Source organism: Phaethon lepturus, unplaced genomic scaffold, assembly GCF_000687285.1.
Source record: "Phaethon lepturus isolate BGI_N335 unplaced genomic scaffold, ASM68728v1 scaffold15526, whole genome shotgun sequence".
Lineage (NCBI taxonomy): Eukaryota > Metazoa > Chordata > Aves > Phaethontiformes > Phaethontidae > Phaethon > Phaethon lepturus.
This window is the reverse complement of record NW_010545700.1, coordinates 6,107-23,606: the sequence shown is the minus strand read 5'-3', so window position 1 is coordinate 23,606 and position 17,500 is coordinate 6,107. Positions and strand designations below refer to the sequence as shown.

The 17,500-nt window shown below is 37.4% G+C and overlaps 1 protein-coding gene across 1 annotated transcript in view; it reads right to left on the bottom strand.

Moving 5' to 3' along the window:
• Positions 1 to 2,780: 2,780 nt before the first annotated feature.
• The window catches only part of DNA2 (DNA replication helicase/nuclease 2), a 19,951-nt gene continuing 5,231 nt past the window's right edge, over positions 2,781 to 17,500 (bottom strand). The window contains exons 5-20 of the mRNA XM_010289043.1: positions 17,028 to 17,244; positions 16,368 to 16,485; positions 15,909 to 16,074; positions 14,284 to 14,478; positions 13,128 to 13,358; positions 12,521 to 12,637; positions 12,320 to 12,429; positions 10,924 to 11,033; positions 9,723 to 9,947; positions 8,370 to 8,563; positions 8,175 to 8,264; positions 7,890 to 8,082; positions 4,550 to 4,639; positions 3,759 to 3,941; positions 3,475 to 3,621; positions 2,781 to 2,837 (exon numbers count right to left, since the gene is read on the bottom strand). Coding sequence (XP_010287345.1) covers positions 2,781 to 2,837; positions 3,475 to 3,621; positions 3,759 to 3,941; positions 4,550 to 4,639; positions 7,890 to 8,082; positions 8,175 to 8,264; positions 8,370 to 8,563; positions 9,723 to 9,947; positions 10,924 to 11,033; positions 12,320 to 12,429; positions 12,521 to 12,637; positions 13,128 to 13,358; positions 14,284 to 14,478; positions 15,909 to 16,074; positions 16,368 to 16,485; positions 17,028 to 17,244 — 2,443 coding nt within the window. The remainder of the gene's footprint in view (positions 2,838 to 3,474; positions 3,622 to 3,758; positions 3,942 to 4,549; positions 4,640 to 7,889; positions 8,083 to 8,174; positions 8,265 to 8,369; positions 8,564 to 9,722; positions 9,948 to 10,923; positions 11,034 to 12,319; positions 12,430 to 12,520; positions 12,638 to 13,127; positions 13,359 to 14,283; positions 14,479 to 15,908; positions 16,075 to 16,367; positions 16,486 to 17,027; positions 17,245 to 17,500) is intronic.

Genomic DNA, 17,500 nt, shown 5'->3' with positions numbered 1-17,500 from the left:
GCCCGGCGGCTGCGGACCTTGCCGGGCGGGAGGTTTCCTTCCTGTCGCGATAACCCCCGACAGCCGGGGTTTACCGCCCTCCTCATGTATGCCTCGCGGAGGGCGGTAGAACGATGGGAGCTGTATCGCCAAAACGAGAGGTCCAGGAGGGTCACTGTTCTGTCCTTTCATGTAAGTTAAGCACAATCAAGGTGCATAAGCTTGAGCCTTCTCTACATCTCTCGTGTGACTAAAAGCTTCAACCCCTGACATTTATTCCAGATAATAGCTCTCTACCACTGGATAACATGTGTCAGAATGAGTACTATTATTCTAGAGAAACGTCTGAGTTCAGCTTCTTCACGCAACTTCAAGGATGGTCTTTTCACCACTACAGATAGCTCAAGATATCTGTGATACCAAGTTTTTTGGTTTTAGTTTCAAAAAACCCTGAAATCTGAATCTCACTGAGCATTTTCATCACATAGAGATAGGTACAGTACGCAAGCCAAGATCCTGAACACTACCCTTCACTCTGCTTCCTAGTTATTCTAAGCCACGCTCTTTCCTCTCCCCTTCTTAAGGGAGGGCGAACCAGCAAGCCGAAGAACAAAAAGGTGTGCTTCACCTCAGCCCTGGCCCCGTTTCGAAGCCTCCACACAAAAGAGCACAAAGAAAAAGGATATCACTGCTTTGGCCTACAAGGAAGGAGGACCAAAGGATAGAACAGAGCCCACAGTGGCAGGACTACTACTTACAACCATGGTTCCCACCTCTTAAAAGAAAAAAAAAATAGGACCTATACATTTAAACATTAAACAGTCAGGCTCTGGTTTATGCCAGACTAGTAGGATCAATTTTTTAATTATTATTTTAAGAATCCCAGCAACATATAAGGCACTAAAGGCAGTGCTCAACCTGTGTCTGTATGTTTTCCAGCAACAATGACTGTTTCTGCATTAGAAAGCTGTTATAAAGACAGCAAACAGGAAAAAAAAAAAACTTTTACAGGATGTTCCTTCGATACCTATATTCATTAGAAAGCAAGAGTGTTTTAGAGAATCACATCTCTGTTTTGTTTGAACCTACCAGCTCAAAAAACATTGTTTATTCTGTAGATCACTGCTCAATCCAATGTTTACCACACAAGAAGGACATTTTAGAGGTAGATAAGGAAATATGGGATTGTTCTTGTGCCTGTTTCTCATGCAACTTTGTGGAGGGATGGCAATATCCCCCCCTTTTTCTAACAGCACACAGATCGCTTCTGGATAAGCACAATTTGGTGTAAGAGAAAGATTTAGGATCGCTTCTGGATAAGCACAATTTGGTGTAAGAGAAAGTCTTCTTATCTGAAGACTTGTACATATAGATCCTAGATATAGAAAACTTTTCTATGCAAGGCTATGGTATTTTTACATCACTAATGTACTAAGGGTATGTTTTAGGAGTAACTCCCACCCTAATTATTTTGATCTTTTGAAAGACCCAGAGGACATACGCAGTTGATGAACAAGTGTGTGTTTTCACCTGAAGAGGATATCCTATCAACTATTCAAATTTTTTGTACTGTTCAAAGTACTTGTATTCTATAAAGCAAAGTATTAAACAACTGTAACAAAACCAACATCAAGCTTTTATTATTTCAAACATTACAGAAGTTAGGGAGCAGTTTAAAAAAAAGTGAAAATGCCCACATTTAACATCTAGAAGTTTGTCTGCAACTATAGGAACACAACTACTTGACATCGATCCAAGAGAAAACAGGTACTAATGATTCTGAAGAATCAAAAAAAATTTGTTTCCACCAGCGATCTTGGAAAGAAACTTCTCAGTAATAGTCTAGAGTATGAGGTAGCGTAAAGAAACTAAATCAGATCTGTCAAGTAAAGGATATTTTGCACTGTACATATGCTATCATCTTTACAAAAAACGGAACCTGAGAATGTAAACTTCTTAGAGCTGCATCTCTAGTTTTGTTTCTTGGGAATTTTTTTTTTGAAGAAAAGACTATAAGATCAGATAAACTGAAACCAGAGTTTTACTATTATCTTCAACTGGGCAGCGTTTCACTTCAACAGATTTACTTGATAAATATGTTAGTTCGTAAGAGGGAATTAAGTGAATCATCATCACATTTCTCCCAGATGTATGTAAAATCAAGGGACTAGGAAAGTCATCAAGAGTTCCTCATATGAGAGATTAATTACATTATATATAAATATAAAAGACTGCGGTATTTAAAAAAGCAGATATATACTTTAAAGAACACCACGAGGCTTCAAAGAAGAGCAAGTTTTCCCCTATTTTTTTTTCCAGCACAACACCACAGCATCTTAATCAGACATTCTAATAAATGGAATTACTGTATGTAAACTACATTTTAAATCTTTAAAACCAAACTGAGCCCAGAAAACTATGACTCAATGAAGCATTGGTTTAGACCCCACTTCCACTTCAATTGTTTCCCCCCATTCACTTATGCAGATAACTGCTTGTTAAGATAAAAGTGAATATTGAAGTACCTATGCAATATCTAAACGAACGTAACACTTTGTACTTCTGGTTTGTTACAAGTACACAGGTACCAAAACGACCAGCTTAATCATTTTCAAAGAGAGGAATGTGTATTGTTACTTTACTGAAAGGAAACCTTTAAAACAATTTAATGTGATTTCTGTTTTGGCTTCATTCAGATTAACCAAAGCACATCAGCACTCAAACCCCACTAACCAGTTATTTACACTCAGCAGCATCAGGAGAAAATACACAAACACTTGTAAAACTCTCCGTCTTCACAATCACAAAATGTTACACTTGTGGATACTTTCATGAGCCCCTGCTGGAAGACTGAAGATGTAGCAAGTTAAGGAAGTAGTTCTCAAGCATTCCAATAACATACCACTTTCATAAAAAACACAAAACCTGTTTAAATACGCATCGGTGTTTGCCAAGAAAGCCACTAACCAGGCCTTTCCTATTTAAATAGGAGATGGAAACAGGCATAACTAGAGCAAACTCTGTACAACACCAGAGAGAAAGAAAATAATTAACAAGTCATCTGAAAGTTACAACATTTGCCATTCTAGCAACATTATTCATGAACTGTTCTCTCACCAGAGGTGTTTAAATGCATGGTACTTCTGAGGAAAACAATTACACTGACATTAAGATGCCAAGAAACCAGGATGGCCACTGAAAAAACAGAGGCATTAAACCTCAATAATTTGGGCCTCAAAATTAAAAAGTTATGTCAAAATTGACTTGCAAGTCAGCATGGACCTTTTCTACTTTTGAAGACAGTGAATGTTCTAAATCCATCTATTACCTTGATCTCAAGTATATTTTTGGTTTATTTAATGACCATTTTTTTCTATTGTGTTGCCAGTATGATTATTTAGGTTAATAAATAAGATCTTCCCAACCTTACCTCAAATCTCAATAAGGCAATTTTACCTTTCCCCTTTCACAAAACAGCATGGAGAAAAAGGATATCATTGCCTCGGACTGCAAATGGCAGAGTAGCTTCTCTAGAGGAGGATAGCGGCACAGGGATGGAACACAGCCCACCATGATTAGTTTGTGCTTGGCTCTTGTGATAGCAACATTAAGACGTCGCCAATCCTTCAGGAGGGTGCCAAGCTGTTGAATAAACATAACTTGCTTTTATTCTTTGATTTTTCCTAATTAGTTTTCAGAATTTAATGTAGACGCATTTTGAAAATGAATGTTTTAACTATTAAAATTGACTGAAACAAAAGGTAGTATGATCAACTTACATTTTCATCATTACTGTTCCTAACAAAAGATACAATTATGATACTTTTGTCTCTTCCTTGGTATTTGTCTACTGTGTTGACTTCCACCCTGTTCTCCTTCAATTTTGCCATCAAATCAGTGATCATTTTTAATTGATGCCTGTATGGTGATATAATGCCAATGTCTGAAGGCTTACAGCCAGCCTGAACGAAAAAGAAACAGAAGGAAAAAAATTGTGACTGCTGTTAGCTTGGGATATGCATTGTCAGAAATCCAAGGATTTTATTTTTCTTTCCAACACTGCTGCAAGATCTTGTATCTACACTAAGTAGTCAATGGAACTCTACATATAACTGGTATTAAAGAAAATAGAAGATAGTAGTTACTGCAAGCTCCCATGCTTTGTCTTCACAGCAGAAAGACAGATATTGTGAAATTCTCATCTTCCTTTCTTCCTCAAACTGTGAGGTGAACATTCAGAACTCCTGGTGTGTACTACTCCTTAAGTTGACTGGATAAAATAAGGAAGGAAGGAAAACCCTCTCCCCTCCCTCCCAAGAAAGTCCTCATCTCTTGAAAGAATTTTGCATCCAGCTTTTTTTACATCCCAAATACAACCAGGCAGGGGACAGGGAACTGAATGCAGACCCCGAGCTCCTCACTATACTGACAACGTCACCAATCTTCAATTTATCCCTAAGGTTATCTGTCAAAGAATAGTCTGATACATATGACCACCATTACTATAGCAATGTAAAAATGATTCATCATAAAGCTGTCCCTCTGAACAATGTAATAAAGTAAAAGATACCTTAATAAATAAGGATGTTAGGAGGAGTACTAGTTTAGCTTCTGTCACATTACTTACACCACCTTTTTCTGCATGTTCTGGTGCTGGGACCTTTAAAAATATAAACAGAAAATAATGACTTGTGCCATCTACATGGGCATACTATATTCTGATCCCTAACTCACCGTATCATATGTGTCTTTGTACTAACAGTCTTCACAGAAAATAAGGCTAAATGCTAAGTTTTACAGGCTATAAGAGTCTATATTGTAAAGTAACATCAGGATACTGCATTTGCAATACAAGTTGAACCAACCTGCTTAAATGAGTTTCTAGTACTAGCAAGTCACCTTAAGAAACTGCCAAAGCTCGATCATGTGACTTTCAGTTCACACCATATACACCATCTGAAAAAAAGGACATTTCCCAGCCTGACAAGGTAAGAGAGCAAACTATACTTACTTGACATATGACTTTAGTTTAAGGCTTTTGCTGGGAACATCATTGTAAGGATTTTTCCACATTTCTATAGCAGAAAGGATTTTTTCTTTTTCAAGTGTTGAAAGCCTATATTTAAAACTACAGGAAAAACTATCCAAAATGGTAGTATTAAATTTAAATTCCAAATTTTAAAAAGTTTTCACCGAATGCACCATTTCTTAACTATTAACTCCCTTTCCCTGCATCCTGTATGAATGAGACCAGAAAGCCAGGAACAAGCTTAGAATGTAAACTCTTGTCATTTTGGTACCACAATTTCATAATCTATTCTCTTTGCTTAGCTCTCCCCTTCTCTAAAGTTTAAGAAGTATCATTAGTACAGAATGTGTCCCTAATGTCACCCTTCTAGTAAACTGGCATGCAGCTAAACATCTAGGGTCAAGTAATAAGCCTTTTCGTTTAGAAATAGTCTAAAGCCCAGCATACACTAACCTGCTTTCTGGCTCCCAATTCCCTTTTCCACCTTACTCATTTATTGCCATTTACTACTTCACTCGTTCCACTATTTGCCTCTGATACTAGTGACATACATCAACTTTGTTTTCTTAGGTGCCACTTTGTTCAATTTTCGTTTTGAATTTTTATGACAGCATTCCCACTTAAAATGGGAGGTGGTATGGTCTTTACTTAAAGCAACACGCTCAGAAGCCTATTACAACTAGTTTTACTTCTTTGAAGAACCACCCCAATATCATCTGAATGGCTGAATTTGGAAATCATTATAGCATTTAACACATGGGTAAAGTAATACATAGTTAATATTTGTAAGAGCATTCCAGGCAAGTGGTTGCTAGAGCAGTACCACTGCTCATGTGTACAGTCTGACAGCATACGATACGCATCAAACACTTCACAAATCCAGGAATTCAACTGACTGGGTGGGTCATTAAGTGTAATCTATGCTCAATGCCTAGCATACTAAAGCATTGCAAATGAACGAAAAACCTCCAATAGAAATTTACCGGCCCGTATGTGACACTGCTGCAACTCTATATAGCAGTCTTTTTGAGGCAGCACATACATATATATTAATAGTAGGCTACTGTATCCACAAGTTTATTTTAGGACTGCAGCCACATGCAAAAAAGTAGTCAGCATTGTGCCGATTAAGTAGCATGCTACCTACTTCAGCAAGAATCCTATTTTTCTGCAACATGCCCTCCAAGCTTCTTTTACATGACATAATATGTTTCTAATATGTTGTGTAGATTATAGAAGCAAAAAAATTTTCCTTCATATTAAAAGATTCCATTGCCTTTTCCACAACAGCAGCTTTTCCATAGCTTGTGTCTCAACAGTTACACAGCTTAATACTTACTGCAAGATAAGCTGTTTGTACACCGCCATCATGCACTCAGTCTAACTGTTACGACCTGTCATATCACAACTGAATTAAGAGCTATACTGTTATAGCTATGCTGTTTGTTTGTTGGTTGTTCTGTTTGTTTGTTTTAAATTCACTATTCTGAAAACATCACACCCAAGAAGCCTCCGAACTTGCATGCACTCACATTTTCTTCAAGCAGAAGAGCACTGTTTTAATGAACAGTTGGTTTCTATCCACACTAGCATTAGTATAGCCAAAAACTATACAAAAACTGTTTCAGGGGAAACAAGTTCTACAAGCTAGGTCATACTTATATTAACACATGCTTACATTTATATTTACTATGTTCCCATAGTACACAAAAAAAACCCCAACCTCAAACCCACCAACTTTAGCCTAGTATTATTCAGAAGTCTGGCCTTAAATCAAGGATATAATTTTTCAACATTCAGACCCAGGCTGTCAGAGGAAGTGCAGACTGACACAGCGTTTGGCAGAAAAGGAACAAATAGATTTCTGATTACTGTCACAAACATTCCACATTATTAAACAGAAAACAATAGAAGCTTTTTTCTTTTTTAAAAAAGTAAGCATAATAAATGCAAGCTTCCTGGTGGTGTTGTGATATTTTTTTTCTTCTCCTTTCTCCCCTTTTGTATTCTCCCCCCACCCCCTGCCCCAAGTATATTTCTTCCGAAGCTTTTCTTGGTTATACTACAAACAACAGTATGCAAGGAAAAAACACTATAGAGTCAAAGAAAACAAAATAAATGCTGATTTTGTTTGGGTTTGTGTTTGGTGGGAGTTTTTGGGTTGGTTTGTGGGTTTGTTTTTTTTTTCTTCACCCTATTTCTTTTTTCCTCTATGACTACCACAATACATGGAGTTGTGACAGGAAGTCTAAAAAAGAGATACGACATTATAGCCTAATGTCTCAACAAAACCAAGAGTATTTTGGAAAGTGAAACTTTCCTGCTGGTTCTACAAAGAGAATAGCTGTCATACTCAAGATGGGTTTTCTAGAGAAGAAAAAAAATAAAATTGAACAGAAATTCTAGCTTTCATATTACCAATTTTGGTCCAAATAACAGATGAACAGTGTATCAGCCAGTTTCCTACTGGAAGAAAGCTAGGACCAGCTGTCTGCCTTTCTGTGAAAAGGACAGCAGCTATTGAAGCATTCCTGGAAAAGGCCTCCCTGTTTAGTTTAGGCATTTTTAGAAGTTCCTCTAAGCCACTGTTTCTTTTCTGACCATTTTCTCACATAAACACTGTTTCTTTTCTGACCATTGAAGAGACTCTATCAGAGTTGTTATGAAAAAACATGAATCCTGTATAAAGTCCTGGAGAACACAGAAAGGCCAGGCAGGTCTTTCCAGGGTCAGCATAAAAGCTCATCAGTTGATACAATTATTGGCAAAACACAGTTACATGTTTTACCCTACCTAAGCTGTATGAAGTTTTACATGTTGACTGTATTGAGAACTTGCATGAAAGATACAAATTTTGAAAGAAGAACATAACAAACTTTACCTTCTCTGTGTTCAGAAAGCACACAGGTGTGCCTGGATCAAGTACTTCTTTCAACCATGTTTTTGAAGCATCTGCAAGCTCCAGATTCAGCTTTTTTAGGTTGGGCAAGTCAACAGTGGCACTTGACACCTTCTCTGAGCCACATTCCAGTTTGCCTTCATACACTAACATGTTACTCAGTGACATAATTTTACTACAGATTTAAAAAACAAGAAAAGGCATCAAATCTTGCAGTTTCAATCCCACATTAAAAAACTCACTGTAATAAGTAAAAGTTTAAAATACCTATTCATTCTGTATTGCACAGTTAATTGGACAACAGCATTTTGGTTTTGTTCCAGCCTTTTAAATAAGCTTTCACTCATGCCAAGATCTCTGGTACAAAACAAAAAAAAACCCAAAAATGTGTCAGGCAGAATATTGCGAGACCCTTCCCAGAATTCACGTTACTAGTAGTTGTCCAGCACCATTTTATCTTACCTTGCTTCTGCATTCAGTACAAGTGGAGGCAGCTGCTGATGATCCCCTACCAGCACAAACCTTTTGGAGCAGAATAGTGGGCCCAAACAGATGAGCTGGCTTATTTGGGAAGCTTCATCAACTATACAGAAATCAAATTGCTTCTGAATAAAGATGGGGTGATTTACTCCCATGCAAGATGTTGCTACCACTGGCTGAAAATTGAGACACACTTTAAGGATAAGATACATCCCATATCTTTTAGCACTACATTTTCCAGGTTAAGAGGCAAAAATAATCTTTCCCATTAAACTGAAGTGTAAGATAAATCAAATTATTAATCCTTGAAACCAGACCAGCACACCTTGCATACATATTGGCCTCTCATATTCTTACATCAATTGCAAATGACAAACAAAAACCAGCTTTAGAACAGACTGTAGTAAATAACTCGCTCCTGCCATACGTTGAGTGATATGAGGTTCTATACATATAGAATTCATGGAGCGTGCTGAAGGGACTACCTTAGAAAACTACGTGTTTTGTTTTAATTCCAAAAAGATAAAACACCACCAGTACAGTTCTTCTCACCTCTGTGCTTCTACTGCAGTCCGAAATGACTAAAATGTGAAAGGTTAAGTCACTTCCCTTATAACTTCAATCTTTTCCCTGCAATGCCCATCAACAAAGTAGTAAATGGTGGCTTTTGTGATGTTGGCATTTACTCCAACTACCACGAAGCTTTGTTCTTTCAAAGCATTTAAAGCTGCCACTGACTCAGTTTACCCAGCTCCCACTAGGGTCCTTTGCATTAACATTCACACAGGCAGCACTAACCTTTCAATCAAAAATTAGTGTTTGACCAGATCAGCTCCACAGCACACCATTCCCCCCCATTCTCCAGTTGTACAAATGGCACAAGTGGGAGGGAAAAGGGACAAACAGGAACAATATGTGAATAAAGATAGAGGGAGTCACAGCAGTTAATCACCATCCCCTTAAGGGATAGAGTTGTCACGGAACCACAGTTTAAAAGACTTAGGAAAGACCACTTTAGGAGAGGATATGTGTAAACAATCCAACACAAGATCTCAGATAAAAGCACTGGAGCCTTTAAGAATTATTACTTATAATGATTAGTTATTTGATGTAGACATAAAAATTACTTTTAGCTCTCAAACTGTTAATATTGGTCATTATTGGCTATAAAGAAATTGAAGTGATGCAGAAACTGAGTGTCTTTTTCAGCTCAGATTTCTCACACCAGTAACACACCCCTGGGATGAGTTCCTTCTCTGCAGTATCTGAACAACCAGAATACTAATTGTAATTATCCTTAATATTTTGCAGGGCTAGTAAAAACACTTTTCTCACCTGACTGTTATAGACCTCTTCCAAATCCGTTACAGATTTAATTGATTTAGACCTGCAAATTTCTTCTTCTGTAAATTTCCGTATATCTGGATGAACTTTCTGAGCTCGCCCCAAGCGCAAGAAACCAACTTTGAATTTGGCTAGCTTTAGCAGGATATTGTCTACAGCGGTGTGTGTAAAGCTAGTCAGAAGAACACTGAAGCCACAAGCAGAAAGAATTCTCACCTAATGAGTGGCAAAAGGGAAAAAAAGAAAAAAGTATTAGTTTACATAAAAGAATCAGCAATCCCATGTTTGACTGGGTTAAAAAAAAAAACGAAACAAGAAGCTTCAGAGGAAGCCAGTAACAAGTATGACTTCATTTATTTCAGTCTTTCTGGCCAGTGAGCTATTGTCAAAGCAATATGAGCAACACACCTGATGGTTCTGATGCATGCTGCAAACAGTGCGAGCTATGAACATCCATGCACACTCACAAACTGCACTGAAAAGAAAGAACTGCACTCTAAAGATCTCCGCTGTAAGAACAAGTCATGCAGCCCATTCCCACACACACTGTTCTAACCCATGACAATTTAGCCACAACAGATTCAGTAGAATGAGCCAATCTGATAATAGCAGCAGCTGCTTGTTCTCCTCTTTCCCCACGAGCTGATCACAACTCAAAGTGAGAAGACACTGCTATTTCAAGAAAAAGTCACTCAGCCCACAGCTTAAATCCAGTATGGTCCTACAGGCCATTTCTGGTGAAAGAAAGCCACCAACTAGAGGAGATGGCTACCAGACTGCACATAGCTTCAGTACCATGGGTTTATACAATTTACAATGGACAAGTTACTGACTTCCCCAAGGAGTTCCTAATTTTGAGCTGTAACTCTGGATGCGAGAACTTGCTGACATTCGAGGCCAAAAAATTTTAACAGTGAAGTGTCACAGAAGTGAGTGAATATCACACTTCAATCTCCTCTCCCCCACATATATTCCTGCATAAGCAAAAGAGAATCCTACTCCACAAAACACATTTTTAGTTCCACCAAATACAAGTTCCTAAGTAAAAAGAAATGGTTTCTTCTTTGAAATTATGCAGATACCTGTAGACTAATTCATTACAATTAATTTTGGACAGTATACTTCATACAGTTTGTTTAATGCTCTCCTCCAAATCTCAAAGAAATTTAAACATCAAGGTACACAATCTTACTAGAGCGCATATCGTAGTAGTTTTTCCTGTTCCAGGCATACCCACAATAAGTGTGTAGTCTTTTGAAAGTAGTACTTGTTTCATTGCTTGTTTCTGAGGCTTATTCAGACCTTTAAAGAAGAAAAATAAAAGTTAAATGCCTGTATTTCATAGTCATTATAACGGTTGCTAAAGATAGTAAAACAAAACTATAGTTTTCTCCTCCACTGAAGCCCTTAAAGAGGAGAATCGAGCAGAGTAAGTCTGTAGGTTCTAATGAAGTAATGATATTAAACATAATACTCAGACAAGTAGTACAGGGTCTGCATTACAGTCCTAGAAATAAATCGCTGAAGACATCTATATTCTTAGGCCTTTTGTGGCTTCCTTCTAATATCCTAAACAATCACCTCCATATGCTATCTCGTATGAGCATTTCTATTTTGTCATACCCACTTTCACATTCAAACACATGGCTCACAGCAAAGGCAAATGAACTGCATATATAGCATCAACTTGCTTAGAAGAAACATTACATCAGAGCTGTTTCTCCCCAGTCTTATGCAAACAGGCAGCATGTTCCAGCTTAAGCAAAACAATAAGAAACGTCTGGGTTTACCGGTGCCTTTCTGTGAAGAAAATACATGGCTTGCAAGTTCAGGAAGACATTGTACTCCCTGTCTTCAGTACTACTTAATCTTTCTTGAGTTTCAGAATAACTGCCTTCCTCTCATTTTCTATCCTTTCAGCAGCTTTCCAGGAAGCTGGGCAAAATTCTTATTTTAAGTAGTCCTCAAAGCAACAAGGCACATCTTTCATTCTTAAGGCTGAGCTTTTATAAGAAGTTCTATTTGCTAAGAGAATTCCGTTAAATTTCTGATTTCAGACAGCTCTGTCAGAGACCAATGAAGTATTTTCACTGAATGAGACACTGCCAAATACCTAAACAAATTTTGCTTAAAAAAAAAAGTGCCCCAAAGCATCACACACTACAGAGTAGCCAACGGTCAGGAAAAGAGATTACACAAGTGAATGCTTACACAAAAGCCCATCTCCTACCACTCCCTCAAAGCCTGCTTCCTCTGATCCCAAGAGTCTCCCCTGCTCCCTGTTCCTTCCTTTTGTAAAGGTTAGAGAGATAGTCACATGGCGCTTTGTTTGAAACTGCAAGCTGCAGCAACTAATACAAGTAAAATAAAGTTCTAATCAAATATCTGGTCATGTCTTCCTACCACTTTACGACTAATTTAATCACAGGAAGACATGCAAGGTAAGAGCTTGGTTTTAATTTTTAAGCCAAAAAACTATCACTAGGCCCCAAAGTAGGAAAACACCCTTATATTTAGTGTTGTGATAAATACTTTGGCTATAGAGACATATTACTAAACAGAAGATTTTGGGGAAAACCACTTTGTACCCTTTAAAATACTTGCAACAGTTTCCTTTGCTTCTGGAGGGAGGACAGAGCTCAAATGCTGAATAAAACGTGGTTTGTGGAAGTCAATTATCAAGTTGCGGAGCCTTTCACTGTGGATAAAAAAAAATAATCAAGAGTTACCGAATGAGAAACTTTATCTGAAAATAATGAAAGTGGGAAACTAATTTGATTTTTTCATACCTGACTGGGGAATCTTTCATCAACTTAGAAAGGTTTTCAAAGGGCACTCCTACACCAAAATCTCCTTCTTCATGATCCAACCTAAATACAGTGTTCTTGGGGAGCTTTGACAAATTCCTGAAGGATGACAGTAACATGGACAAAATAATACTCTTTACAAGCAGCATGTTGATGATTCAAGACTTAGTAGTACTAAGTGTTAAGTGATAGCTCCCAGCGGTCCTAGAGTAAAGCAGTTAGCTAGGAGTAACAGTGCTGACTGATTTAAATAAAACATGATAAGAGCTCAATTTAAAGGCAATATAGTCTGAATAATGAAAGTTACAATTAACATAGTAATCACAGTAGTCATATAGTCTCATGCTGGAGACCTAAGTAAATTGAGTTTGCAAGCATAGTTTCATTCTAACAACCTCGTTCAATAGCCAGGCATATGCACTGACCAAATATTGACATTTTCAATCAAGATACAAGAATTTCCAAAGGGTACTTCCAAGCCCAGCAAGAAGTCAGACCATATCATAGCTCTTTGGACACCTAGGAGTACCCTTCCTGAAGCTAGTACCATAGTGTCTTCAAACAGATATTTTCCCTTTTGTTCTATTACCTGCCCAACAAACAGGAGACTTTTGTCACACTGACTTCTCTAACATAGCCAGTAGCCAAACCAAGTAAACCATTTTCCTCTCCACTCACAACCACTCTATCACCAACCAATAGGTTTGTTCCAGGTATGGCACTATCTTTGCGCTGAAAAAAATGTAGATACTGTCCCTCAGAAATTTCCTGCACTTGACCAATTCTGATCATGTTTCCAATACAATCTCCAGCCTTCTCTCTGTGAAGATATTAGAAAAAGAAGTGTATTTTAATATCAAGATCCTGTCAGTAAGAGAGATAATTAAAAAAACCACAAGTAAAAAACCCACACCACCCACAAACCAACCACCAAAACCAAAAACACACTGAAAAAAAAAAAATCCCCAAAACAGCAATAAAAGAACCTAACCCAAACACATACAACAAAACAGGAAGATTAAACAGTCACTTTACAATAGCCACTTCAACAAGAAAAGGATTGTAAAAATATGTGGAGCCCTTGTACTTGTTCCAAGAACAGACTCCAATATTTAAGCTAAAGTTATCTGTAATTTCCTGTTAAAGAACAAACACTGAAATGTATGGACCCACTTCACTTATGGAGTTGCTTGTTTCACTTGAAACAACTCAGCTACATTTCACTTCTACAGATGCATTGAAGCGAGCCTAGAAACGGCCAATTATTTTTTCCACAGCTGCTGGCCTAGGTGATATCTAACAACATGCTATTTCAGCCAACAAGAGGCCTCAGTCTGCTTTTATCCACGTTCATGGCCACATCTAGGAGTATGGTCCAAATCGCATCACTGTTTGTCAAGCAAACCCTCAGGAAACCAGCACAAGGAGCCGGGCTCACAGTCAGCACCCAGACTCAGCCCACAGACACAAACGAAGCATGATTATACCACTTTTGCTTCCAAGTGCAACTTTACAACAACAAAAAAATAAATATCATATTGCAAATACAAAACAAATTAATCTAGTAGGCTAATGTCCCAGTTAGGCCACATCTTACAAAAAAACCTACCTTGCAAGAAGCACATTTGACTATTTCTAAAAGCGCTAGGAAACATCAGTTTTCCTTGTAGTGAAAACACAAGTTAGTAATGCTTCATTTCCAGTTACAAAAGGAGGCATCATTTGTACCAGAAATTACATCTTACCTTTCTGAAGCAGGTATCATCCATATGTTTTTATATCCCTTTTTATGCTCTCCACTTTCCAGCTCCAAGGTTAACATTAGATACCACAGGCTGAAATACTCTAAGTGCGAGGGTTTCAGGTGCTGGGTCTCTCTTTCAATAATGGGTACCACAGCAGGAGGAAAAGACACACTGGCCATCTTTTCTTCTACAGCTCTAGGAGTAGAACCAAACGCAGGAAAGAGTCACCTTGTATCTTTTTTTCTTGCAAGTCTGTATGTACATAATGCCAGTCTAAATGCATACTGTAACACAGCAGATAGATTACTATCACAAAAACACAGAATCATTAAGGTTGGAAAAGACCTTCAAGATCACCAAGTCCAACCATCAACCCAACACCACCATGCCCACTAAACCATGTCCTGAAGTGCCACGTCCACATGCATTTTAATACTTCGGGCGATGGTGACTCCACCACCTCCCTGGGCAGCCTGTTCCTATCATCACTGAAATAGTTGAATCTGCATCCTTTGTTCATGTGAACAACCTCATATAGTAACTTTACATCATCTCTACGATTTTGAATTATTAAGGCCAGTAAGTTAGTCAAAGACTGAAGACTTTTCAAGGCAGTACTACATACATGTAGATAGTTGATCTTTTATTCCTTTTTTTTTAATAAGATATTAATACTATATCAAGATTTGGCTAAGCAAAGGGGATTTAACACTTAAAACACAAGCAGACTTCAAGACTATTTATTTCAAAAGTAAGTATCAATAGACATTTCACCTAATCACACATACAAAATGCAACCAAAGAGAAAAAAATTAGTTCAGAAGTCAATAGCTACCCTATTAGTAACATATTCAGTTGCTACAGTAACGGGATTTAGAAGTAATATTTCACAAAAAAAAATTTACAAAAACATATCATATATGCCCACAAAGCTAGTTCCCTCAACATACACTTTTACCCCTACAATTTTAAAAACAACCAGGCATTATATTTATACAAGATCACCCCAAAATATCTTCAGTGTACAGTTATGCTGCATAAAAAACAGAAACAAAAAGACAAGACTAAAACTTATAACAGTTTTAAAAATAATTTGATAACTTCATGTGAAAATTTATCAAACATTTGTTCATGACTTCAATTTAACAGGAGATGCAATGACACTTCAGCAGAGTAACATCAATGTATCATTACTTGTGTGATATCCTACAGGGAAACAACCTCCTACAGAGCCAAAGTGCTGTTCTCCAGCTCTTCAGCCTCAGCCTCAAAAGACTACCCACTTCAGAGAGCTGCAAGAGTACAGCTTTTAAAAAAAAAAAAAAAATCACAATTATTATTAAGAACTTATCTGTTATCATCATCAAGTATTCCTTTGAGACTTATCTCAGATTTTGTCTGGCTGAAAGTGTACCTGAGCAGACACATTAAGCCTCTGCGAGATCAGGGTCTTGCACTGTAAAAGTTGCGGGGGGGTGGGGCGTGGTCTATGGAACATTCTTTTGGGGTGCAACAGTCCTCAGTAAAGAAATAAGAAACTGTCAACCACAAAAATTAAATCACAGTATCAAAAGCTACAATTATTCAAGCTTATTTAAAAACACAAGTCACACTGGTTTTTTTACCTGCTGTATAGAAAGCAGTTGTGTATTTGGGAGCAATATTTACAGGCTTGACTGTCATCAATTACGGGAGGCAACGCAGAAAGCTGTGATTGCTGTCTTGCCACAGCAGATTTATATGTACTGTGTATTAAGTAGAAGGCCACGTGGTTTCTTAACTTAAGTAATTCTGTCAAGAAAAGAGCAAACTAAGTTGGTGTTTTGGGGTTTGTACTAATTCCTAACTCAAAAGCAACTAGTCATGAACTTTTTAGTCAGTGAAGAAGTGAGTGTTCATATAGCAAGTCCTAGTGGAATATTAATAAAACAATTTTTTAACATGAGCTTATTGGAACTAGTAACATTATATAACAAGTGATACATCTCTAAGTACGGATATGTTCATGAGAGTAAACCTTATTACTACAAGGTTTCATTTTAATTACGATAATTACGGTTTCTGGGGAAGGGGAACAACTTTACCTCTTCGGTCCATGCGAGCTCCAGAAACAGGGTACATAGTACCAGTTTTAAGATAAAGAAGAAATCCAGCTTCAGGATCTACTCTCCGTTCTAAATTCAACAGTGTATACAGAATAACCTGCAAACATTGATATATAAACTTATTACAATGCATTAAAACCAAAATATGTTATAAGCTGTATTTAGTTTCACCATAATTTATATGGATAAGCAGCCATTACTATCACAGGTAATCTGGAAGCTGTAAGTAGTAAGCACCTAACACAAGGACTTCAATTAAAAGACATCTTCCTTAACAAGAGCTTATACAAGGCTACTACCTCTAGATCACACCAGCTGTCTGGAAAGATGTACAACACTAATTCCTGAAGCAGTTTGCCTCAACCTAATACTTGAATGTAGTACGAAGAGACTAAAGAACACGTATTTCAGGATAAAAACTATATAAGTGTTTGAAAGCAGTAAACGTATACAATTCTCACTCTTCAGTTCACTTTCATTTTATATGAGCAGCTTCGGGTATTGTCAGGATTAGCCATCCATAAATCCAGATTATACCACAGACGGTGTTTCACGTTCACAAGACAAAGCAAGTCATCTAATAAAATAAAAAAGTATACGTAGCCACTAACAGTGACATTAAATGTTTGGGTTTTGTACCTGACTTCTGTGCTCTATGGAGTTAGATTCCTTGCCAGACTTGAGCTCTAACGGCATTATTCTAGACTGTACTCCAGACTGGCGATGGATTTTCACCCTGGCTGTAACATCAATCTTCCCCTTCAATCCAAACCTGGGAGACCAGATATTCTCTTCGATGTCTAAGATGTCTACAATCTCTATCTTAGAAGATAAATCTGTTTTTTCACCACTTGACCTAGGAAGAAAATTAAGTCAGAAGTTCAAGTTTCCTTTCATTCTTAACATTAAAAATGTGTTGTAATCAAGTATTTATTATTTTTTGCATTATAGGCACTAACTTTAAAGTGCATCAAGTCTCACACAAACTGTCTTCCCATTAACAGAGGAAGCATATCGGAAAGTTACTTTAAATTGCACATTGGCATGTAGTTTTGCTATTCACCTAAATTTCAAAGTTCAAAAAAGAATCTTAAACTGTTCTTAATAGTTTT